This window comes from Cyanistes caeruleus, chromosome 3, assembly GCF_971803275.1.
Source record: "Cyanistes caeruleus chromosome 3, bCyaCae1.hap1.1, whole genome shotgun sequence".
Taxonomy (NCBI): Eukaryota; Metazoa; Chordata; class Aves; order Passeriformes; family Paridae; genus Cyanistes; species Cyanistes caeruleus.
Window position 1 is genome coordinate 32968108 of NC_141703.1, and position 26547 is coordinate 32994654.

The 26547-nt window shown below is 39.0% G+C and overlaps 1 protein-coding gene across 6 annotated transcripts in view; it reads right to left on the reverse strand.

Annotated features, from left to right (window-relative positions):
• Window positions 1–17213, reverse strand: part of HERC2 (HECT and RLD domain containing E3 ubiquitin protein ligase 2) — a 102305-nt gene extending 85092 nt beyond the window's left edge. Inside the window, exons 1-3 of one of the 6 annotated variants that reach the window (XM_086880636.1) lie at window positions 17039–17213; window positions 16163–16282; window positions 5625–5739 (exon numbers count right to left, since the gene is read on the reverse strand). In XM_086880636.1, coding sequence (XP_086736762.1) covers window positions 5625–5739; window positions 16163–16234 — 187 coding nt within the window. In that variant the 5' untranslated portion in view covers window positions 16235–16282; window positions 17039–17213. Of the gene's footprint in view, window positions 1–5624; window positions 5740–16162; window positions 16283–16584; window positions 16777–17038 lie in introns of those variants that run through there. The other 5 variants (XM_086880640.1, XM_086880637.1, XM_086880639.1 and 2 more) reach the window with 5 other exon arrangements.
• Between the last annotated feature and the right edge of the window lie 9334 nt (window positions 17214–26547).

Sequence of the window (26547 nt, forward strand, 5' to 3'; positions counted from 1 at the left end):
TAGCACCATAATGTCACTGTTTCTCCACTCACCCACACGTCTAGAGACACACTTTGCAGGGTCTGGAATTTTAGCTAGTGGGTAGAAGGGTGCTGTGCCAAGATGCAGTTTTGCAGGCAGCTGTAGGAGAACTTGTTATACTTTTTAACAGATCCTTGGCAAAGGATGACAACCAAGGGCTACAAACTTAGTAATTTTATCCAACTCCTCACTGCAGGTAGAGATCCCAATCCAGGTGGGAACTCAAGCTTTGTATGGAATAAAAACAGTCCTGGCACGTAAATCCACAGGAGGATTTTTTTTTAATTGTCTGTATGAACCAAGAAGAGGAGAAATGAGAAAAAAAGTAGGAAGGAAATTACCTAAAACTCACATTAAAAGACCACGTCAAATTGTTCCACAAAGACAGTTCAACTTGCAAAAACCACTTGCCACACAAAGAGACAAAGCCAGTATCAGTCTAGACTGAAAGCAGCAACACAGACACCATAATTATTCTGTTATGCTTCATGAAAGATTCTTAAGCAGGAAGAACCAATGATTTTCCAGAAAGGGTCAGGGAGGAGAAGTGTCTTGAGCGAAGCCAGAACAGACCAAAGTAACAAGTAATAAGACAGTTTTCCAAACAATGCCTGCAAAAATACAGTGCAGTGTGTCAGCATGATTTAACTTAATTTTGTGAACATCGTGGTGGGGTAAACAACTGTGTAACATCTCCCTGAAAGACCTTTCTCTTTATTATATTTTAGTTAACAGCCTTATACCTCTACACTGAGGCAGGTAGGCACAGCCAGCAGTCAAAACTAAGCAAATGAAATAACCATACTCAACTAGAAATTAGCTCCCAAATCAAAGCACAGCAGCTTACCATGTGTGCACTATCTTGCACAGCCATAGCCTAATCTGGTATAAACAGAGGATAAAAAGGAAGCACTAAAAATGGAACTTACATTTCATAATCAATGAAGAAAAAAACCTGACACTGCATAGTCGCCTCCACCACCTGTTAGAGTATGGTCTTGTGCTGCTCTGAAATGCCAATGAACTCACGTAGTTGGAAATTCCTCCACAGAGAGAAAGCCTGCAACAGTTTACCTACAGATGTTGCCATTGACAGGGCAAAAAGTCACAAGGTGTGCTTTAGACAAGGGCTGTACCTTATAACCACCCTAAACCAGCATTTGCTAGTCCCAGATTCAGGAAATATTTCAGCTGCAATCTATTCTCTGTCAAAAATCCTTCATTTTTTACACACACACACATATAACCTACTACATACACAAAATCAATAGTTATTTGTGAGGGAAAGATACATGCCTTACCATTTACAAACCATATTTATACAGACTTCTAGATTAGATGATAAGATTCTAATCTCCTAATCCTAATCAGGAATAAAGTTTCTTTTCTTCCCTAGTATAATTTATTTTTTTTAAATGCATTAAATTATGTTTTTAATTTACAGTAGAGCATTCTACACTTCTGAAGTCAAACCGTCCAACAGAGTGACTACAGACTTCCCATCCTGCAGTGAGAGTACGACAGTCCATAGCTGAGCACTGAATTCTTGAGTCACTGGGTGCAGCCCACAGCTGGGTCAGGGGAAGCAGAAGAGAAAAGTGGCACTTCTCACTTTTAACAAGTTCTCCCTTACATAAAAAAGGAGACTCAAAGGGGGAGCCAGCCTACACCCCTTACACACTACTACAGGTTGATTTACAACGTGGTCTGAACAGCAGCCACCACAACCAACTCCCACATACTGTTATTCTTGCCACAACTATTTCATTTCTGCCAGCCTCTCTGGAATTGCTTGTGGCATTTGGACTTCATTTAACCTGCTTGCAGGTGCAACACTGAATGAGGTTTGTGTATTCAGAGGCACCAGGCTGAGAAAGGTCCAGCTTTCAGGAAAGGGGGAACAGAAGAGGAAGCCCACAGTGTTTACCAAAGGCAGGACAAAGGCATGAAGCTGATGATTTTATATTTTTATCCTGGAACTTAAAACAGTTAATTGAAACAGGATTTTCCACCTATGAAGTTTGAGGAATCAAAAATAAATAAGAAATAGCAACCCACAAAAGAGACCTGTATGTCTTAAAGAGACTGGTTTGTCTTAAAGTTTTACAGTAACAGTTCTCTAACTTGAAAATTTAGTAAGAATAGTATTATTTAATACTTTTTATTATTTTCAGAACATAGTTTCCCATATACAAGGTATTAATCTAATCCAAATTTCCTGAGGGCAGCCTGATTGTCTTTGAAATACCTGCAATGCTGCAAGTGCACCTGTACTTGGACATCACTTCTGTCTCAGCTGTGTCCTCAGATGTTACAAACACATTCTTTTGAACACACTTATCAAACACGTTTTTCTTAAAGTGCCATGAATTCAAAACTAAGACCTTATTCCTAAGCAAACATTCTTGCTAACAGGAGAAAAAAAAAAAATTCACTACTTCTGTACTCTTCCTAGAGAGGAAAGGAATGGTTTTTGCTATCAATAGCACGTTCTTCCAGTCTACTGCCACTGCTAATATCCACGAACAGAATGAAGTGTCTCTTCTGAACAGTCAGCATCAACAGAGAGCTAGTGACAAAACAGACTTATAGTGGATGGGCCTAAATCGAAACTTCTTAAAAAAGACTGAATAAAAGGGACTACATACAGCAACCTCTCTTGCTCATCTCCACATTAGTAAATATAGCAGCAAACTCTGAATATTGACATTAATCTATACTGCTTTTCACGTAAAACCACTGGGTTTTACATAAATCTCATTATTTGTACGTACTTTGCCCTCTCCTCTTGAATTACATTTGTAGATCATTTATGCAATAAAAAGTAAGTACCAGCCAAACAGATTTAATACTTTAGATTTTTATTTCATGAAACTCAACTTGAGCTGCAAGTTCAGAGGTGCAAAACAGCCATCAATTTTTCTGGTTCCATGATTCACTACTGCCTAACAGAATCAAACATACAACCTGATTGACAGTGACCAAAAATAGCTTTGATTAGCCCTTTTTTCCCTCAAAACTCAAGCCTGATAAGCAAGATAGCTGTATTTTAGAATCCTGTAGGCCAACACAATAACATTTATGAAGGCTAACTTCACTGAAGCACAGTTCATACATTATTCTAAGAGTTAAGAGCCTGAAAAAGCTGCTATTTAAATTCCTCACCTAGTAACTGTTTCAAGAAATAAGTACAACATATACCCTCCTGCTGTGTAAAGGAACAGGTGTGATCTGTGCTACACAATACCTACACTTAACTCCTGCAGAAGCAAAGACAAGTGGAAGGTGGCATTTTAGTTTCTACCTTTGTTACTCACCATCCAATTCTATCTTAATTGGCACTAGAATAAACTAATTTTCCTCAAGAGTATTGTGCCCATGACGGTAACAGGTAAGTGATCTCCCTGGCTTTGTCTCAACCCCCAAACCTTTCCATTTTATTTTTTCCCTCTGTCCTATCAAGGAGGGGCAGCAAGCAAGGAGCTGGAAGGCTGGGCACCTGGCTAAGGTCAACCCACCACAATACAGTACTGGAAACAAGCGGCAGTCTGCCTTTACCATCACCACACTATGCATATGAGAAAGCTTTCAAAAGCCTCATCACAGCTTGGACATTTTAGAGCATCATAAAGGCTTTATTTATACAGTAAAGTGTCAGAAACTCTGTATTTTTAAATAACAGTGGTTTACAGCCTTTAACACTTTATACCTTTTTGAACCTTCTAAGAGGTGTACATACATACATCCAGCATTAAAAAAAAGAAATACTCTGCACAACGATGAGAAAGTGTCCTAAGTGTGGATAAACATGAAGTCACAGATGATTGACTTATCACTTCTGGATTTTTATTTTATACTGCTGTCTATACTTTACACCATAACTAACTAAAAATCTCAATTCTCTGCAGCTACTTAGCTATAAAAATATTGGAACAATTTTCTGTCAAAGACTAGCAAAGGTACAACTCTAAAAACAGTGTGTAAGTACCCGGCACAAAAAAGATCAATTCATCAATTTCATTTACAATATAGGTATTTACTTTATTATATCCTTCAGTTTTACAGATGTTTATTATCCTTCTTCTACATGAAAGCACAGTGTGTTGAATGGTTATACCACAACCACCACAACACCTCTATCATGAGCTGTCAGTTAATGGGAAAGCATTTCCTACAATTCCTTTAGGAGGTAATCCTTCCCTTTATTGCATCAAGTTTACAACACCTTTTATTAATATACATGGAACTGGGCAATCCAAAGAACAAAATACTACACTACCTCCACTTATTTCACAAGCAGCTTTCTGGTAGTAGCCTTTCTGATAAGATCAGCTGTATTTTCACCCAGTGTCAACAATAATACTCCAAAGGGCTAGCAGCATAGGGAAGACAAAAGTTTTCTAACTCTGAAACAGTTAATAATATCATATCATATATAATATCATATATAGTAATATATATAATATCATATATAATATAATATATCAGGTTAAAGTAACTTGATTTTTTTCTACAGCATGCAGCCACTAATAACCAACAAAGCTTATACTCTTGATAAGTAATATCAACTATAATTCATTCTTTTCTCAAATTATTGTATCTTCCTGTAGAAGTCACCCCCTCTAGTCAAAAACACATCCATTCATTTATCCTATTTTTAAAGGAGGCATACTAGAGGCATGAAAAAATTGTCAATGTGAGAAATTGAGCATTATTGGTTTGAAACATCATTCTACCCCCCTCAATACAGTTCAGGAAGTAATAGATGATAAAATAGCTCCTTGTTACCAAAGACAGTATTTCTACCCATCTCTTCATTTATCTGTAAATCTTACAAACTATTGACAAAACTTATCTGACCATTTGGTGAGTCCACTTCAACCACATCAGGAAACAAATATTTTCCTTTTTAACTAGTTTAATTTTTTGTTCAGTAAGGAGTCAAAAGAGCACCATTTTTGTGGTGAAGACAAAAAGAAAGCAAGAGCAGAATCATCCCATTCCAGCATTGCCCATCACAAAACAAAATCCACCCCCACCAAAGTAATCTCTCTAAATAGATGTATTACTCTGCCATTTGCAGTGTTTGCAGAGTGTTAGAACTGCTCAAAGTACACTGAAAACTTAAAAAAAAAAACAAACAACCAAAACCATGCACTACATTCTCAGGCAGATTATGGACAGTTTTAAAGCTGACCTTTCAGCTACTTTCTGAAGATTGTAAACAAAATTAGAAATAGCAGTATCAGCTTTATCCCATTCCTCAGTCCACTTCCTCTAAACAAAGGCTTCAAGCTGTAAACACACCAAGCATACCAAACAGAAAGACACTGCCAAGCCTCTCTCATAATAACATGCCTAGTTATAACGTTAAATTTCAGAGGCTGGAACAGATTTAAGCCTTCATTTGGAGGCTTGGACATTACTTTTCCATACACTTTAAAGAAATCGCTTTCAATTGTATTTAATTCAGAACATTAACACCTGCAAATTGTACAGACAGGTGATGATAAACGAAAGTTTTGTGATAGTATGGAAGCTGAAGTCCATTTTCATCATCACAATGAAAGTAAAAAAATGAACAAATTAAAAGAAATTCATACCTTTTCTTGGAGGTAGTTCACCACTCTGTATTAATTCTGTTCCAGGATATACAATCTCTCCATCTTTTACCATTTCATTCCACAAGCCACATAGTCCATCTCGTGTAAAAGCAAGCTGTTAAAAATAATACATTATATATAGTTATATTTCTCTCACTTTTCTCTCAAGGCAACTCAAGCTAACACTTAAAACACATCTGATTTTATACATCATTCCAGAAGAAAGAAAACACATGTACCATCTCACTGGAAATGAGATTGTGTGTTTGTGTGTATGTGTGTATGACAAGGATTTAAATAATCTTCAGAACCTCTGATTGTCTAGCTATGCTATTTTCAGGTTAAAAGTGCAAAATGGTAAATTTTAGATAGGTGCAAGTCCAGCAAAATGAACTTCTTTTTTTGTGACAAATTCTCATCAGAAGCGTGAATCTGGTCACTTCAGAACTATCCACCCATTCCAAATAACATTAGCTGGGGTGGGGGCAGGGAAGAGGGAGTGGGGTGTCCTTTTTTTCTTTAGGAAAAGCTATTCAAACAAAGTCAAGCTGCATAAAATCTCAAAACAGAGAAGCACACAGTCCCCTTGCCAACCAGCCACTGAAGAGCTGGGCATCTTAACCAGAATGATGACATCAAGGCACAGATTTGTAAATGAATTCAGCCAGTTCAATCTGGTCCTGCTGTGCAAGCCATGTCTCACAACCCTCCCTCTTCTTTCCAACTGCTACAATGCCTCCTCTCCCAGGAAGAGCCAGGTTATGGAATGGATCAAGCCTAAAACCAGCTGCACTCAGAGGGAGAGCAAAGGGCTGCCCCAGTCCAGGTCAGCTCCCAACACACTTTGTGTTCAAGAGGACAAATACTGGCAACAGAACATAGGCTCTGCTAGCTGGAACCGCTCACAAAAGCACTGGCTGTAACACAAGTCTCCTAATGATTTAGGAATTTGGATCTCCCTTGGAGAATCCCAATGACCAGGATAGCTTCTATTTTACGGATGCTGTTTTTTGCTTTATAAAACACTGCAAAACAGGTATCTACATCCCAAGTGAATTGCATAATAACCAGGCTGTAATTCACAACTGTATAGCATAAGGGAGGAGGGCAGGACATGAAACTGAAAAACAAAATACTTTCTGCATACCAAAGTGGTGCAGAGGATCACATTAAAAAAAAAAAAAAAAAACTAAAAAAAACCCAAAACCTAAAAAAACACCACAAAAATAAATAAAAAAAACAAAATTAAAAAAACACCACCACCTGCTCAAGGCTTATTCAGAAGCATCTCTGTGTTACATAACCAGCATTCAAATCCAAAGTCTTTTAGCTGAGAAGTAATACAAAGATGTGGCTTACAACAACTGTCATAAAATATTTACCACTGCACAGAAGTCCACTAGTCTCAAGCAAATAGCTCAAAATAAAATACATTGTAATGATTAAAGATTACAGGTTTTAAGAGACACACCAAGCAGCAGGGAAGATACTTGCTGATCCAGCTCATCTCAGTTAACACGAATTAAAAGACAAGTCGCATGCTTTCACAAGACTGTAACACACTAAATGACCATAGTAATTTCTTGACTTCATATTGAATACTTCAGAAATCCACTCCAACACGTATGATTTCAGTAATTCTCCTTTCAGCATAAAATATGAGTTGACACATTGTATGTGTCTGTCACTATTGCCTGACTGGGGCAGAATCATGCAGTGTGAGGTAGACATTATTCATCTTACCTGTGATCTATCAATTGTACAGAACCAGAAGCAAACTCTGACCATGCTTGACTGAAAGGTAGCCCCTGTTCTTCAGTGTTAAACAGCACAAAGAACTTTTGCAAAGATTTGTGTTTCGCTAAGAGCTTTACATTTGGCTTCATTTTTTAAAAACTGGAATAATCTGAAGTTGCATTTCAACATTTCAACATGGAAAAAAATCATTTGCCATTAACCGATTTTCTTGATCATTCCCAGTCTATGAATGTTTCAACAATAAATAGTGTTCACTTTTTCCTTCTTTAGATGTGGTTGTACACTTTAGCAGGGCACCTAGGGAATTTACTTTTCATAGATTTTTTTCTTGTGTAAAATAGAAAAACAGCTGTTTTACTGATTTTGATTCATATAGTGGTGATAGATTCTTTTTTTAAACTTTCATGTGTTAAATGCTAACCTATGGTAAAACACAAGCTTGAAAAATAGCTAGTGAGGCAACCCTCCAGATGGGTGGCATAATAAATTATAGTTGTCACAAATTAAAGATCTTTCTCTCTAATAAAGTGTCTTTTTCACACATTTTACTTTACATTCTCAGATCACCTCGGCATGGGAAATTATTCTCACAGCCCATAGAATCTAAATGTCTCCAGGCTTTGAATGCCAGATTCATAATGTAACACTGTTCTATTTCAGAAAACTTATTTATTACTTTTGAAAATATTCATATAAAACAGAATCAGGAACTGCTTTCTCCATTTCAACCGCTAATCCTTTTACATGGCACAAAGTTCACTCAACTCTTTCATGCACTAAAAACTGAAAAAGTAAACAAAATTTCTTTGGCCTTGGGTTTGGTTCAAAGTCTTATCAAAGTAATTTTCTTGGTATGTTGCAAAAAGATAGAGGAACCACCAAGACTACAGGTCACAGAGTTCCACCTCCTTCTCCAAACACCATAAGCAGCCTTCAGATAAACAATTTTGCCTACTACTCAGGTTAGTTAACATTTTGTCAGCAGTATGTGTCTTGGGGGAAGGGAAAAAGGAGACAAAATTGAGAGTAAAGAAAGACTTGACTGACTTTGAACGGATAATTAAGAAACAGTATTTACAACCAACTCATCTGTCATAACTGTGGGCAACTTGATTTCATCTGTAACAAAATGACTATTAATCTACTCAACATTCAGCAGATATCTAGTATTTGCTATATATACTAGCCAAAAGTGAAAGAAAAGTCTGAGTTTTTAAGTGATAAATTATTGAAGAAATTTTATTTTCATGATCTCAAAATTACATAATCATAACAGAAAATTTACAGCTCCCTTAAGAGAAATATTTCTTTTATCCAACAGAAATGGGGGGGAGTGGTTGATACAAAAGAGGGTCGTGCTGACATCCAGAAGGCCCTTGACAAGCTGGACAAATGGGTTGACAGGAAGCTGAACAAGAAGTGCAAAGTCCTACAGCTGGGGAGGAACAGCCTCAGGCATCAGTACAGGTCCAGTGCAGGGCTCAGTGTGAGAGACATGGACAGAAAGGAGAGAGCCAAGAAAAGAGCCATGAAAATGATTAAGGGACTGGAACACCCTTTTTATGAGGAAAGGCAGAAAGAAAGGTCTTGGGAGGAAAGCTTATACACATATATACATACATATACATATATATATATATACACACACACACACACATATACATATAAAATCTGAAGAGAAGGTGTAAAAAAGATGGATCCAGGCTTCGCTCAGCAGTACTCAGTGACAGGACCAGAGGAAGTGGGTATAAACTGAAACACAGAAGCTTCTCTCTGGCCATCAGGAAACACAATTTTGTTGTGAGAGAGTGACCAAGCACTGGCACAAGGTGCTCAGAGAGGTTGTAGATTCCTAGTTCTTGGAGATACTCAGAAGACATTCAAACGTAGACCTGGGCACTGGACTCTAGGTGGCCCTGCTTGAACAGGGGAGTTGGACCAGATGGCCTCCAGAGGTCCCTTCCAATCTCAAACATTCATAACCCTGTGAAACTTCCAGCTGAAGATAACACTCATCTGTGCAGTAGAAAAGTCAAGTGTCTGCTTTAACTGCTAAATCCTGCATTTTTTTCTTCCTAGAGTATTTTACAATTTTCTCCTTTTGCTCCCACCAATACCTCTCGCATTCAGTCATACATAGTCATATCAGCACATCTCAGTGTTCAAACTAGAGAACTAAAACTTTCTGAAGAACAAATCTGAAAATATTTCTCTGGTTTCTGCTTTCAAAAAAAAAAAAGAAAAAAAGGTACTTCTTCCACTAAGTTATTTGAAGAATGCTCACAAGGCAACTGGTGGTACAGTGCAAGAGAAGAAAAAACACACTTGGTGTCTTTATTATCCCTGACATATGGAGGTTTCAAACACAAGAGCAGCTACCTGTGTTTTGTAAAGTCTCTCTCACTAGATTGCTTGATTCATATGAACATCTTTCCCTCTAATAATTTAGTAACTTCATTTGTAAATTTCTAAAGGGATAAACTTAAACTCAGTAGGTTAACAAATTAAAAATAGTGAAGTTTTCACTGAACTTTTGCAACTGACAACAGTACTAATGATGTACCCTCTGTAAACCTCCCCCTCAAGGTCCTGCTTGCCCCACCACTTCAACACTTCCTTCCAAAGACCAGGACAACAGCAGCTCTACACTCCATTACTACTATCCACTGCCTTGCAACTTTGGCCCATGTTCTTAATCCTTCTACTCACCCCCCAGTGTCAAAAATCTCCCTTGTCCTTTCTTTCCCGTGGCATCTACTGACCTCTTTTCAATTCCCATCTCCTACGCATCTCACCTTCAGAAACCCCAAGCCTCATCTATCATTTGTCACACTTTCTCATCCCCAAACCAGGTCTTGATCCCTGCACTTGAAAGCCATGTATCTCAACAAATCCATACTTCCCACACAGACCTAAGGCTCAGCCCTGCTCACTTATCCCAAACTAAAAATGTGAGGGCCTAAGGAGACTCTAAAGTGAACTTCTCCTGTAAACTGGGCTGCCCCCACTCTTATCTTTTGTTAATCTTATCTCTGCATTAGGACTGTAATTTATTCTGTCTGGTACAACATCTGATTAAGTCCAAGGGGTATCTAGTTTGGTTGCTGACATATGCTGCTGCCAACCTCCAACAGGGCTGGCAGTGAAATTCCCGTCCATCCCCATCAACTCTAGACAATGAGACACTGGCGTTAACATTTCCTTCCATTTCAAGAAAATTAAATCTTGCAACCATAACTGGGTAAGCTCCTGAGAATTCTCAAAGCACTGCTACAATTTTGCTTTCAGTAAGTTACTTTAAGAATAATCAGCAGCTCTGATTTTGTTTCAAAGTCAACTGTTTTAATTAGGCAAACGCTATTTAGTACATTAGATTATGTTCTCAATGTGGTTTCATAAACTTCCTTGCAGAAAGCATAGAAGCCTTCATAAAAGTTAACCTGAACTCAAGAAAAACGAAGCCAGGAAAACAAAATGACACAGAAGGATGAGGATTGACTCAGGTAAGATTCCTGATTATATAATTGCACTGGAAATTTAAGAAAATTACTTCATAACCACAGAACATCAATATGGATTTAAAATATAAGCTACTTAAATAATCTTCACCTTAGAATTGCCAAGGGTAGTGGAGACTCTGTTCATCTATTCAGTTATTTTTGTATTAGTCACTGGCTGTATTTTAAAGACTACATGAAAAAACTTTTCTTGTTGGAAAAATATTTAAGCAAAAAACATTTTCAGTCCAAGTAGTAGTGAAGAAAATCACAGAACAGTAAGTCCTTTCCTAAGTCTCTCTTTTGTTTTTGCTTTTATGAATCCATTCAATTTGTGTTTCCTTTTTCATTGTTGTCTTAGTATTTTGTCCTAGCTTCCTTCCTTCCCTGCTGAACGAAGCATGCCCTGAAACCACAGTTGCTTATCACACCTAGTGCAACATCACTAGACCTAAACACAGTGCTCAAAAGCTCAGAGAGCAAGTTCAGCAGCCCCACATTGCTTCAACAGATTTGGGGTTCAACTAGAAATGTCCTCATAATAGCAGTGTGCTGGTCTTCTACTTGCTGGAAAAGTTAATAGTCACACACAAAGAAAAATTATGCAATTCCCTCAAATCTAGAAAATATCTATATGCATTTAAAGAATAGGTCTGTCTGAGCACAAGTATTTGAAGCTATGTGTTAAATCTAATTTCTCTAACCTATCACACCACATATAGTGTTTGTCCCTCCATCTGGAAATTACTTACTTCAGAGACACAGCATTACTTCATTTTTAAAATAACTTTTAAATATTGCTAATGCAAAGTTCACTTCCCTTAAATACAAAGGAATCCCCATTTGCAGTTTGCTGTAAGAACTTCCAAAAAAGCCCTTCATTTTTTTGATCAGAAAACCAAAACATAGATTAACAGGAAAGTAACAAAATTGAGAAGGCAACTTTCACCAACTTCTCAGTTTTAGTAGCCAAGGCATTGTTTCTTTACATAATCTCACAAGACTCTGATCTAAATGTTAGAAGAGTGGAATTTTCAAGAAAAACAAAATGACAAATGTAACTCTGAAGGAAGGGTAAGAAAATTTCTAACCAATGCAACTCTTAAAGGTTGCTATTTCATTTTAAAAACTCATTTTCATCTCTATGGCAAAAGATAATGACAGAAATAGTCTGCCAACTATGAACTCAATGAAAACTGATGGAAATGCCTCATATTCCTCTTACAGACAGCTCTTGAACCTTGACTGTTTGCCTAAAGTTTTTTCTCCACAGCACAGGAAAATGAAAGTTTTTCCCTCTAACTCCTCCTGCTACTAAGCACAACAGTTCTCCACAGGATCCAGAATAAGCAGTCTAATTAAACTCCATTTGAACACACACATGCATCCCATTAGCTCACAGCAATTCTAGTTTTTAGTTATTCATCCATCACTAATTAAAGGTCTCTGCATAAGATTCTAATTTAGTTGTACAGTACATCTATTTAATCAGAATTATTTTAAGCACAGTTTGATTCTGCAAACTGGGTACCTAGGTTTAAGTAAATAATTTTAATCCTCCCTTTTTATAATAAAGGATGTCTTCCTTAGGAACTGTCACTGAAACACAATCTCCCATTACACACAGTGTTTGCTATAAACATGATGGTTTCCACTGGTAACAGTCATCAATAGGTAGGTGTTTTCAATGTATTAATTCAAATCTAAATAAGTAACTTAGAAATTGAAATAATACACTAACTTTACAAGCAACTGTATTAAGAATGACACATAAAAAAGTGGGCTGCACTAAAATCTACCTATTTTATAGCTTCATAGGACTACTTTATTAATGGTGATGTTATTCACATCCTATTGACACGTCATAGGAGAACATACTACATATATATTGTATATTGACATTCCCATATTCAGCTGAACTACCCTGATTTTTCACCTGCTGCAACAGTTTGTTTTTTCAGATAAGACAGAGTATCTTATTTTGCTCCAACAGGAAATTCAGATTTTTTTAAGTAAATTACATGTTTCAGAGCACTTCAAAATTACACTAGTAGCCGTAAATCATACAAATAATTTATAAGTTTGTAAAAAGACAAGTTGCAAAATTTGGACCTTTGTAGAGCACTTTGGCTTCCTAAAATAGTATTGTTCAGTTTCAGAAAAATTAATGTAAGCAATAAACATTGTGAACATCAAGTTCCATTAATATTTCACACCATGTCAGGTAATCTTGCAGGCCAGAGGCTCACGGCTACTACAAAAGCACTCATGTCTTTGATATTCACTTAAGAACAGTAATAGCACACTACATCACACTGCCTTTGTCTCACAGCGGTAACATCCCAAAACTGAGTAAGAACATTTAAATTTGGGCTGGACAGCAGCTGCAACAGTGACGCACACAGGTGATTAAACACAAGGCATGCTACAATCCACATGTCATTCTCTTCTTATTGTATTAATACCACAATATAATACTTATTAATGCAAATAATACTAGAGTATTGTGCATTACATTACTCACACAATATCTTCTTGAGCTAAAACAAAAAAAGAATATGATAATTTTCAGAGATATTTCATTGGCTTAATCTACAATAACTGCCAGTCATTAAGTCTAAAGAACAAACTCTCTGACAACAGTGACAAAAGAAAAAGTAAAAAAAAAAGTACTTTGGAGACTACTAGGACACCAAATGAAACCCTTTTACTTCCAATCCTAGCTACACACCCCAAATTTTGCAGCAGCAGAATTTATTTTAAAAATTAATCAGTCTCTGTATGTCTCCTAAGGTAATTCCTCAGAATAATTATTTTTCATCACCCACTCATTCCTGGACTGCTGCACACTGAGAAGTTAAAAATGTAGCTACAAAGTGAAGAGTTCCATGGTCCAATTCCAAACAATCTGTAGTCATCTAAATCCCTTTACATAAATTTAGTATGTCTTCTTCAACCCTCTCATACTACTGTGTTCACCATTTCAATTCCTGCTGACAGCCTCTTGAACACCAATAGGGTTCTTCTACAGCTGCGACAGTAAAAACATGCAAATTAAGAAATCTACATATTCAGTACACATAGAACTTAAAGGATTAAGACACAGGATTTACACCTATTAAAAAAATAACCACACGCAGCTAGGTCATGCTAGTCAACCAGTAGCTAAAATAATCATTCAGGTAGTAGAAAAATTCCTAAGAGCCCACAACCCCTTTCCTTTACAGAAGGCATCTGCCATTTAATACATTAAAAGATGCTATGCAAGATTCACGTGCTCAATTTTTCAAAATACTGAACACATGCATCCAATTAAGAGTTCTGTGATAAGGACCTGGGTAATACCAAAAACAGGTAACCTAATAAGAAAATTATATTATACACAGGAGGCCTGGCTTGTCTTCAGATTCCAGAGAACTGATGTTTGTGTCCAGCAGATCACAAATGATTACTGTTCTCTTATTTCATTATTCTCATTATTTTGACTACGGCTTGATGGGAAGAAAAAAAAAAGTACTCTGGCAATTAGAGTCTAACTTGCTATTACTCATTAAGAATTCCTGTAAGTAAGACTGTTTATTCATAGAAATATGGTGCAAATTAAGATTTTTGTTATTAAAAGGAATTCTTATAACACAAAAACTAAACTACAGTCTCATAAATCACAAATATTTCATTGCATTTATGCACACAACTGAAAATAACCCTTAAAACTTTGGATGACAACTGAAACCCTCCTGTCAAAATTTTAAGTAAATAGGAAAAAAAGGGATGTAGAAAAAAGGCACTACAAAAAAGGAAAAATCTGATAAATCACATGAACAGTCACATTTTTCACCCCATATAATACAGAAGGAAAAAAAAAAGGTAATGCGTAGTCAGCAGGTGTTACAAACAAAGGCTGCCACTTTTTCAGATAATTTTTTCTGCATTCAACAATCATTGAAGCAATATACTTGTGATCTAAAAGCCACCCTTCTGGAAGCAAAAAAAAAACTTCCATATTTCTTGATACTCTTATCTCCAAAATGCTGTATAGCATCTTTATTTACTACACTAGAGAAAACATCTGACTTTAGATGGAAACTTTTACTTTGGTAGGAACAAAAGATGAAAATAGAATTAATCTAGACAAATCACGAGCAAGCCCTGTCATTTCATAGCATTTACATTCAAGACCTACTAAATAATGGAACCTCTTAGGCTATATCTGTCACTTATGATTCCAATTTATCTTGTTTGATGTAAAATACTGGAGAAAGGCTGATTTTGAATCACAACTGCATGGGGAAAAAACCCTTGTCTAACCGTAAGAACTCAACCCAAGCATGTAGACCATCAGCAGGTAATCTGGGATAAAGTCACAAAGATGGAATTTTTAAGAGTTTTTCAGCAGCACTATTATTAACAGGAACAAAAGAATAACAATAATTTCTGGCTGGCCCATCCCAGAAAGAACTTCACAGTTTTGAGATGAAACTTGGACAGGTTATTCAAAGTACAGGATCGATACGCAACATCTGGGTAATGGAAGGCAAAGACACAAGGACTTAATCTAGTTACTCATTTCATCTAAAACAAACATAACTGACCCAAACTATTCTATTTCTCTGTATTCTCCACTTAATCGTAAAACCTGGATTGGGAAAATAAGTCAGCATCCTCCTACTCCCCATATCACGCAACTTTGCTAAATGAAGAAATCTTCTAAGACTAAAGAAAACTTTCACCAAATACTGGCATATTTCAATGAAGCCCACTTCCATTTCAATCCCATACCTCTGACAAAAATTAAACTCCCTTCTAAAAGAACAAAACTTAAAGGAACCCTCTACCCACAGTGCAAACAAGTACAGCAGAATCTAATTTGAATTCTTCAAATAATAAATTACATTTCCATCACCTTTCACTTCAATTCTCCTGTGCATTAAAACTGCTAGCTCATATGCAGGCAAGACATTTAGCAACAGCCCAAATAAGAATTTATAGTTCTAGCAGAAATGCCAAATACTCTGCTAGGGATTCTGACACTCAGAAAAGATAACATACACACGTAGCCCAGCTTGCTTCAAAGCAGAAGGGACTGGACTGAAAATGCAGATCTATTTGCAGCTCAAAATAACTTAGTGTTTCTTCAAAACCATTTATAAATCAGCATACTTAGGAAAACCTATACACTATCTCAAGAGCTGCAGTGTTCCACTTGTCAAGCTTTTTAGACTAAAAGCATCTTTGACCGGCACCTGAAAGGTCACAATGCATTATGACCATCAAACTTCTTACCTGCAGGTCTGTCTTCAACCATTTGGAGTCAAACCTTGCTTGAGCAGACAGACAAAAAGAATCAGAAGACATGTTTCCTTCTTCAGCCTTCTCTCCAGGCTGGCTGAGCAGCCCAACCTGCTACAGAATGAGCGGAGGAAAAAATAAATAAATAAATAAATAGATCAGAGACAATCTAGCACATGAAGTAAACCACACAAGGTTATTTTTGTTCAGACTAGGACGGCTTCCACTTGATCTTTAAAAAGATGTCCATGAAGAAGGACCTCCCTCGTTCACATCCCCGGAATTTGCACGGGAGGAGGAACACGCATTAGGAATACTACCTGAACCTAGGAAAAAAGCCTCCACATCCCTCCCCTATCACACCAGTGGGAAAGAAGCCTCCCTTCTGCTGCACTGAGCCACACCAAAGGCCTTACCGCTGCCCCTCAGCCCCGTAAGTGGTGCATGAAATAAATAATTGATCGCAGATTACGCAAGCCGCAGGCCAACATAAAGCGATTATCAGGGTCACCCGCACCCCCTCCTCCCGGCGGCGGCCGAGGCCGGGGGCTCCCCCTCTCCCGGGAGCATCCCACCCCCGCGCTCACGTCCCGCTGTCACCGCCCCTGAGGGCCGCCAGCCGCGGCTCCCACCCGCCCCGGCCAGCCCGGGGACAGGGCGGGGGCGCGGGGAGCGGGGCGGGCGGCGGAGGCAGAGCCCCGCCCGGGCAGGGGTCGCCGCCCCTGCCCTGCCTCCCCCTCCCGCGGGGCTCCCGGGACGGGGAGCGGAGGCCGCGCTCCCCCCGCCGCCTGCCCGCCCACCACGGCGCTCCCGCCCCTGCCTCCCCGCTCCCCCCGAGCCCGACGGGGCTGCCGGGGCTCCCACACTCACCGGGCAGCCGCGGCAGCGACGGCGGCGGCTCCTGCTCTCGCTGCACCGCCGCCCGCTCGGCCCCGGGTAATCCTCGCCCCTCCTTCCCTCGCCCGCCCACCCCCCACCCCTCCGCCGGCGGGGCCGCTGGCCGATCCCTCCCTCGCTCCTCCGCTACTGGAGACGGGGAAAGTTCGGCCCCCCGTGCGCCAGCGGAGCTCTCTGCCAATCGGGAGGGCGGCGGGAGGCGGGACATCCTGTCCCGCAGCGGGGCGGGGAGCGGCGGGCAGGCGGGCCGAGCTGCGCCGGTAGTAACGGAGATCAGATCATCCTCACAGCCGGCATGCAGAGATTAAATAAAAATAAAATTTAAAAGGGGTTGTTTAAGTCACTGAGGGGCCATCTTCAACCTGTACTGTTGATTTCTAAAATAAAGTAGCTTTTTAGCGTTTCAGACGAGAAAGGTTAGTAATGAGTAGCTCGGAGACGAACAGAATCAGAGTGGGTAAGGTTGGAAGGGACCACACTGGGGCGTCCAGTCCAGCCTCCCTGCTCCAGCTGGGTCATCCTAGAGCACAGGGTTTTTGTGTGTCTCTCTCCGGAGACATTCAGAACCCACCTTGCTGGGCACCTGTGTAACCTGCTCTAAGTGACCCTGCGTTGGCAGAGGTGTCGGACTGGATGACCTCCAAAGTCTTTGCCAACCCTAATAATACTGTGACTCTGATTCTGTGTCCTGATGCTTCCTGGATATCTCCAATGAGGGGGACTCCACAAGCCCTCCACACAATCTGTTCCAGGGCAAGGTCATCCACATAATAGAGAAACTCATATTCCTGTGCATCAGTTTCTACCCGTTGCTGGTCTTGTAAGTAAAGACTGATGCAAAGAGGACATCAGTAACTCTGAATTTTCTGCATCTTCTGTAACCAGGGAAGGAACAGAGGCTGGGAACAGTAAAGTGGTGCCACTACACATGAAAGAATAAGGATGCTGGGGAATAAAGTGTGAACTTGCTAATGGCAGACAGTAAAAGGAGTCTGGAGGCAAACGTTGACTGATCGCTCAAGGGAGAAACTGCTCTGAGGCAAATAATAATCCTTCAGCATAAGTTTGTTAGGGATGTATATTAGTAGTTTGAAAATCAAATTAACCAAAAAAGTTTCTCACAATACTTAGACTCCTGTTCCCTGGCAGCTAAGGAATTAGGAATGTAGAGCAAGACTTGGCAGATGGGACTATTATTGGCTTTGGCCAACATGAAGCCACAGACTGAATGTCAATGAAATGCTAACAGAACTGAGACCATTTGCTGGCATTTAGGCAAAGATACACAACATTTAGTTGTTATTATGTAAGAAGCATTGTAATGAAACAGGGGATTTGATTCTCCAGGCTTCATTTTCAAAGTAAAAAATGCAACCATGACCTAACTGGTTAGCCTGTCGTTTATCACAGACTTCTCTTGGATCAAGATACAGTAGGCACTTGAAATAAAATACTCTACAAAATTTCTGAAATGCCTCAAAAATTATATGAAAATATAGAAATACTCAATTCTCTCAAGTTACTCACAGAAATTTTAAAATATGAGCTTTCATAACCAAAAGTAGTTTCCTTTTAAAATCCTTCTCGAATGCCTCCATGTTAGTGTACCAGGATGGGAAATAATTTACTGTTGTATGACCTGGCAGACTGTAAATGTAAGAAAGTAGTCATTTTGATAGAATCCAGAATGGGATAAAAACTGCTTTGATATGTAAAGATTAAGGACAAACAAATAAAGCAGATGTCGTCATGGGAGTCTAAGATAGGTCACCCAGCCAGGATGGCAACACTGATTAATTATTCTTTAAGGAACTAAGGGACACATCTAAATCAACCACCCTTGTCCTTATGTGGCACTTCAATTTGCCAGATGTTAACTGGAAATACCACACAACTGATATACAAAAAGGTCCAGAAGATTCCTAAAACACCCAGACAATAACTTCTTGATACAGGTATTAAGGCAGCTAACTAGGAAAAGTGCCCTCCTTGATTTTTTAGTTTTCTAATTGAGAGGGTGTCATGAATGAAGTGGTGATTGGTGGCTGTCCTGGCCACAGCAATCCCGAAGCAACCCAGTTTAAATTCTCTGTTGGCAGGAAGTGTGCCATCAAAACTTCACCTCTGGACATGAGGAGAGCAGACTTCAGGCTGCTCAGGGAACTAGTTAGCAAGGTCCTGTGAAAATGCTTTTGAAGTTGCTGGCATCCATCAGTGTTGTCCCGATTTTCAAGAAGGGCAAGAGGGATGGCCCTGGCAACTACAGGCCCATCAGTTTCATTGTCGTGCCTACGCATCATTCAGCTGGATAAACACACGCCATGGGTGAGCAACTGGCTCATGGGTCAGACACAAAGGGTTATAGTAAGAGGGGTTACATCAGGCTGGTGACCATTATAGGGCCAGTGCTCTTCAGTATCTTCATAAATGACTTTGGATACTAAGTAAGTTTGCCTGTGATACTAAATTGGAAAGAGGTGTTTACTCCCCCAAAGACAGAGACCTTACAGAGGGATCTTGACATATCACAATGCTGCACAATGAATTTCAACAAGGACAAGTTCCAGATTCTACACCTGAGATGGGGCATCCCTTGATGTGCATCCCAACTGGGGAACAAGATTCTGGAGAGCAGCAGGATGTCTGGGGGTCCTGGTTGATGGCAAGTTGAACATGAGCCAGCAGTGCTCTGGCAGCCAGGAGGGCCAACACTGTTCTGGGGGGATCAGGCACAGCATGGCCAGTGGGCAAGGGAGGAGATTGCCCTGCTCTGCTCTGAGCTGGGGCAGCCTCACCATGAATAATGTGTGCAGTTTTGGGCACTACATTATAGAAAGGATAAAAAGCTCATAGAAAATGTCCAAAGGAGGGACGCAGTGAGGGTGAAGGGCCTTGCTGGGAAGCTGTATGAGTAGGCCCTGAGGTCACTTTGTCTCTTCAGCATGGAGGAGACCGAGGGGAGACCTCGTGGCAGTCTACGACTTCCTCATGAGGGGAAGAGGAGGTGCAGACACAGTTCTTTGTGTTGGCTAGTGACAAGACCCAAAGAAATGGCCTGAAGTTGCCAGGGGAGGTTTATATTGGGTATTAATAAAATTATTTTCACCCAGAGTGTGGGCACCAGAAGAGGCTCACAAGGAAAGTGCTCACAGCAAGGCCTGACCGAATTCAAGAAGCATTTGGATAACACTGTCAGGCACATGGTGTGACTCTTGGGAGTGTCCTGTGCAGGGCCAGGAGTTGGGCTCAATGATGCATGTGGGTCCCTTCCAACTCAGGATATTTTATGATTAATTATTTTATGTATGAAATACAGTCTAAAAGGAATTATGAAAACTTTCTTGAAACCGCAATGACCACTGGTTGTGCCTACTGCTTGTTTAAATGATTTGCAAGTCATATCTAAATAAGATAATTTGCATAGGCAACATTCACTGCTAGTTCTGGTTTGGCTTTTCAAGATGATCATCTTTAGACAGTTCACACTGATGCCCAGAAGTTTTCTCACTTTTATTGAATAAAAAATGGCAAAAGCCTTTGCTGGAACTCCTGATGTGAAGAATTTGAAAAATACCCAACTATCCAGCTCGTTAGATTTGAATCACTGGTCTAATTAGCAGGTACACACTCACTTCAACAAAAATCATATTAGGGTGCAGTAACCATGGAAATTCAAAGCTAGAGATACTTATGAAGAATTTATGGATTATTTTGTATTTCCAGATTTAGATTTCACTTCTGATGAACATTTTTTTTCCCATTTGAAATGCACTGTAATAGCATGGGGCAATATCAAATGGTATTCTCTATTATAAAAATATGCACTCAACACATTTTCCAGAAAGTGTGGCTGGTATGACTACATAAATAATTTATTTGATAATATTATTAAAAATAATTTTATTTTTAAAATAATCAGAAAATTTGACATTTCAGGAACCTGAAGATTCTCTTTATACAGAGCATTTGCAGGACTGAAGTCCACCAATAGCTGTTATTCTGAGGTTATTTACGTAATGATGGTGAGCTGTATCACTTCAGACTGACCAAGGTAATGAAGGTCCAACAGACTTCAGAAGGCAAGTTCAAGAGAAACTGTTGAAGTGTTACCACTCCAAGCCTTGTGTTTCACTCTCCTGATGCATATTTCAATCTTAAATCAGGGTTATATGATCCTGCAAATAAGTTCTCCAGGCATCATCCTTAGTGCTGCAGCTTGCTCAAGCAACCTGCTTTACACCCAAGATAATCATTAAGTGGATCTGGTGGATTTTCAAATGCACACCCCAGTTAGATATTAGGAGGAAATTCCCTGTGAGGGTCTTGAGGCACTAGCAGAGTTTGCCCAGAGAAGCTGTGGTTGCCCCATCCCTGGAAATGTTCAAGGCCAGGTTGGACGGGGCTCTAAACAATCTGCTCTAGTGGAAGGTGTCCCTGCACCATGGCAAGGGGTTAGAATGAGATAACCTTTAAGAGCTGTTCCAGCCCAAACCATTCTGTGATTCTATGATGGCTTTGCCTTAGAGACACCAACATCCTCAGGAGCTGCAGGGCATAGAGCTAGTGAGGTGGAAGGAACCTCAGCTCTCTGCATTCACTACAAATCTGTCAAAACCTGTGCCCATCTTTCTTACTTCCTCCAGAGAAATGGTTAGACATGGAAAAATCTAGTTTCCATGCTCAGACACAGTCACTCATTTACTTGTATCCAGTTCTAGGCATATTCTAGATCAATTCATTCTTATTATAGATTAAAGCAAAAATTAAATACATCAAAATAAAAGGCACACTAAAATTAAGGGGTCATATTTTCTGGCCCCCCTCTTAGAACACCTACAAATAATACAGAGTACTTTAAAAATGTTAGGCTGTGGGCAGGAGACCTCTCTTTTTGTAAATGTGGCAGAGCCACACTGCCTTCTACAAGAGGCAGGATGCTGTAGAGGTGGAGGATGTAGAGGAAAAATGGATGGTGGTGCACATAGGAACTGTGAAAACCACAAAAGGCTGAAGAAGGTAGGGTTGGTAGAACGAATGGTACCCTCACCTCCATGCAGTTAGTACACTCACCTCCATTTAGTACCACTGTCAGGCCAGCCTAAGGAGGTGGGGAGGGATGTTAGTTGGATAAAGTAAATCTGTCACAAGAATCTGAAGCAGAACAGGCAGAAGAAAGAGAAATATCTTTGGACAATCTGGGCAGTGCCACATTGCTTTTATTTCAGTTGTGAAAATGAGTTCATAAGTATTGATAAGATCAGTCTCAAGTAACAAAATGCAAAACTGTAAGAGCCAATGAGCAAATGGTGAGAACAAATTTTATTTCTTATTTTTTTTTAATGAAAAAGGGATAAAAATAAGCAAGTATGTGTTTACATAAGAGTAGTATCTAGTCCTACCTACAGGTCTTCTTGGCATCAGCATGAAATCTTTACTAATTAATAATTATTTTAAATGTGTCTGCTCTAGGGAATCCATTGTAGTTATAACAGTAGTGGAATGTGAGGCGTTTTTGTCACTCATTAGTGAATATCAAGAAGTGTTATGCATGCGAATGGGACACAAAACCATCTCTGTAAAAGCAGTGCCTAGCTGCTCCCTGCAAGACAATGCCTGTTTTGTTTGTAACTTTTTTTGTCAAGAGCCATTTGTGTTGAACCGTCCCACTGAGTTTAGAAACCTTTGTGTATTATTATACAAAAAATACAAAATCCAGTCCACTTCGGGCTTAAAACAAGTCTCAAAGAATTCCCTGGCTTCTGAAGGATGGAGGCTTTCCCAAAGAAAGTGAGAAATTCCTACAATTAGCCTTTAATATTTTAATATTCTCTGAATGGAGCGCTTGGCCTAAATTTCAGTTTTATACAATTAAAAGCTCATGGTAAAGCCCATTATTTCTTTATTCTGTTATTTGCAAAGAACGTCATCAGTTCAAATTGGTCAATACATATTATTATGCCACACCAGTGCTTTCTTCAGGGGGAGAAACAGGACAGCAAGGACACAAGAGGATTCTCCTCCTTTCCCATATTCACTAGTATTTCTAAACAGTCAAAATAGCACTTTCTATTAACCATTTTCATTACTGAATAAATATTATTTACATAAGGATAAGAATAACCAAAGGAAGCAGCTTCCATGTTCAGAAACCCAAGCCTTTTGCAACAACTATCCTGTCCTTTCTCACACCTCCTCAGAACAATGAAACAAGATCTTCCATCTGTGTGCATGGTTTTCTGATCCTTTCTCATTTTCAGTAGTAACCACCCTGCTACTTCTCATCCATTTCTCTAATGGATCTCTCTTCCAACCTATATCCTTTACATTCTTCTGCACTTCCAAGGTGATTTAACTCCTTCCTGTACTGGGCAGTCATGTAAGTTCTAGTGTGAAAACTGTGTTGGTTCTCCATTAAACAGAATTAGGTTAACCCCTCCCCGTCTTTCATTAGTCCAGTTCAAAATGACAAATACTGCTTACAGCCAAAATTTTAACAAGTTCTTCTTCTGTGACAATTTTTCTTTGTGAAAACAGTGTGTGAATCACAGTATATTACACAGCTGACACAGCTCAGCTGCAGAGGTGGTGTTGGAAAAGCAATTCAGAGTACAGAGGAGTGGAAAAAAAAAAAAAAAAAAGAAAAACTGTGACAATAAAGGCACAATTTCCACAGGTAGCTAATTAGAATTCATTGTTAATTACATTTTTCATAGTTAATTATTTTTAATATTATAGCGAATCCAGACCTTGTTAACGCAAGCTGTAACATTTTCAGCAACTTCATTAAGCTCAGAAATTCAGCCTCATATAACCTTACTTATACATATAGCCTTACTCACACAATGCTAACCACGCTAGTTTTTAGTCTTCCAGAAAAACACAGGCCCAGAAGCTTGCTTTCCAGCTTATGTCTTCCATTAGAGAAGAAAGGTTGTTTTGCTTCCCCCAGGCCAGACCCAGTGTTTCTATCTAGGGCGTCTCTTGCTTTACAGCCCAAACCAGTCTGATCAGATTTCATCCTACATCTCTAAACTCACCAACAATAATTAATGCTCTGTGGCTCTTTGTGTTATTTCTTTAAATTATCAATTCAAAACAATCACTTCATAAAATATTCGAGATGCATGTTGTTCTCTGACTTGCAAAGTAGCTTTGGAAATGCCAGCTTGAGTATGCCCACTAGACAGATCTTCATGAGACTTTGGAAGCATACATCACACAGATATTCAGATATCCATTACAGACCTTTTGAAATTAGAAACATTTGGCATACAGTAATGCATATGTCAGTAATTCAGATGGAAAATATATTCCATATCCTAAAAAATAGCATCCTCTATATACTAGAAAACAGCAACTTCCATAGGCTATCATTTTCAAATTAAATACATTTCTCAGCTGAAAGCCAAAAAGAAAATGCTTGCATTTAAAAGGCCTTTTCAAATACAGGAACATTCTATATAAGGTTAGCTAATAATGCTATCCAAGGATTTATTACTGTGCTAAAGTGTATTCATAAAACTGTTCACCTACAAATATTAGATTTGCAAAATGGTCAAGATGTAATTTAAAAATCCACCCAAACAACAAGGAAATGCTAAGGGTGGTAAAAATCAACATGGTATTAACTAGAAATTGAAATGTATCATCATTGTTATGCTAACCTATATATTGAGGGAAGAATTGTCCTAATACCATGGAAATAGATTATCAGTATTCAAATATCAGTATTCAGATTTCCAAATTAATCCTTCAATGGACAATGCAACCCAAGTGCTTCACAATCATTTAAAATGATGGAGAGGTGTTCAGTAGGCACTTTCAGCAGCAAGACCATTTTGAATTTTGAGTTTAAACAGGAATGTTACAATTTTTTCCTAAGTTATTATGCAAAGCTAGGTCATTGCAGAAAACTTAGAACCAAAATGACAGTGATTTGCCAAAATGAGAAAAAGCCTTAAATCCATTTGATCTCAAAAATAAAAAAGTCTCATGCCCTTTAAATGGAAACTTTAATAGTGTCCTGCATAGATAGAGATGAGAACCTTTAGCCAGTAATCAGTGTGTAAGAAAAATCTCACAATATATGAGAAGGAAGTGGGATGCTAATTTTAATTCTTTCCATTTAGAAGCTACCGAGTATTGAATTTCTCCTAATGCCTGGAAGGTGGCCAAAACCATTTTAGCTTTTATACATTGCTCAGTATATAGGGAAATCCTTTGTGAATGTTGATAGAGAACCTGTACTCATTTAAGCAGGAAAGGAAGCAGTATTTCTATAAAGGATTTGTTAACCTAGAGCCTTATGGTATCCTTTCATACAAAAATGCTTCATAAGGAAAAAAGAACAAACTTACTGTAAAACATAAAAAAGTTAGGACAAGTTGATCTTTTGCCATGGATTGTCCTGGCTACAGGGTGTTGGGAGGAGCATTAGCAGTGGAATAGAAAGGTCAAAGGCAGGTGGGTCAAAGCACAATCCCAGGTATAATGGCCAGAGTAGGGGAGGAGGGAAGGGAATAAAGACAAATTGTTAGGTCTGTCGTTTAATATTTTAAATAAATCCCAGCCCAAAATAACATCAGACTACTTGCACTAATGAATCAAGCAACTGTCCACAGCTCTGCTTACAGAGAGGTGTAAAAACTGTTGTGGAGAATCTCTGCAGGGCTTCTCCGGCATGCCCTTTTATAAAGGGAGTTTTTTGCAGCTCTTTTGTTTTGCCAACCCCACTTACTACAATTTCAGGAACTTGTTTTATCCTCGGGGGAGAACAGCATGATATTTCAGATATGCTAATAATGTATATTACACCCGTAAAGTTTGGGGTTGGGACGCCAACAATGTTTAGTAATCTAAAATTAATGAGCTCAAACAGGAAGGAAAACAATCTACTGGGACAACATGTGCTTCAGCTTGTTCCAGCACTAGGTCTTCTGTTGATTTGTGTTATGCTGGCTGCAAGCACAATAAACTGTTGCAACCAACAGCATTTGCACCTGTTGTCTCTTCTGCTTTCAGTACAAGAGTATTAACACCGCAAAACACTGCGCAGGACCAGGGCCTATCCTTGAATGCTTTCTTCAGAACCATACTTTTGCATCCCCTTTCAACCAGATCACAGATTTGTCTCTGTGACACATCATTTCAACATGCCAGTGTTTTTTGGAAAATCAGACTCAACATGCCAGTTATAAGTATTATAAGTATTTTTGAAAAATCAAACCTCCTATATCTAAGGTAAGGGTGAATAAGGCAGAAAGCCTTATTCATATTCCTTTGAAGAAAATGAGAGCCTGGGAAAGTGCTGCTATGAATCTCCTCATCTGTATCAATTCCAAACTACTGCTGTATTTACAGAGACTATTGAAGATTTCAACAAACATTTATGAAACCTTTGCTATAAGGTTGACTGACTGCTCCTCTGTGATAGAAAGCTTTGATAGCCATGCTGTGGTGGGAGGACTCCTGCTTTATCACAA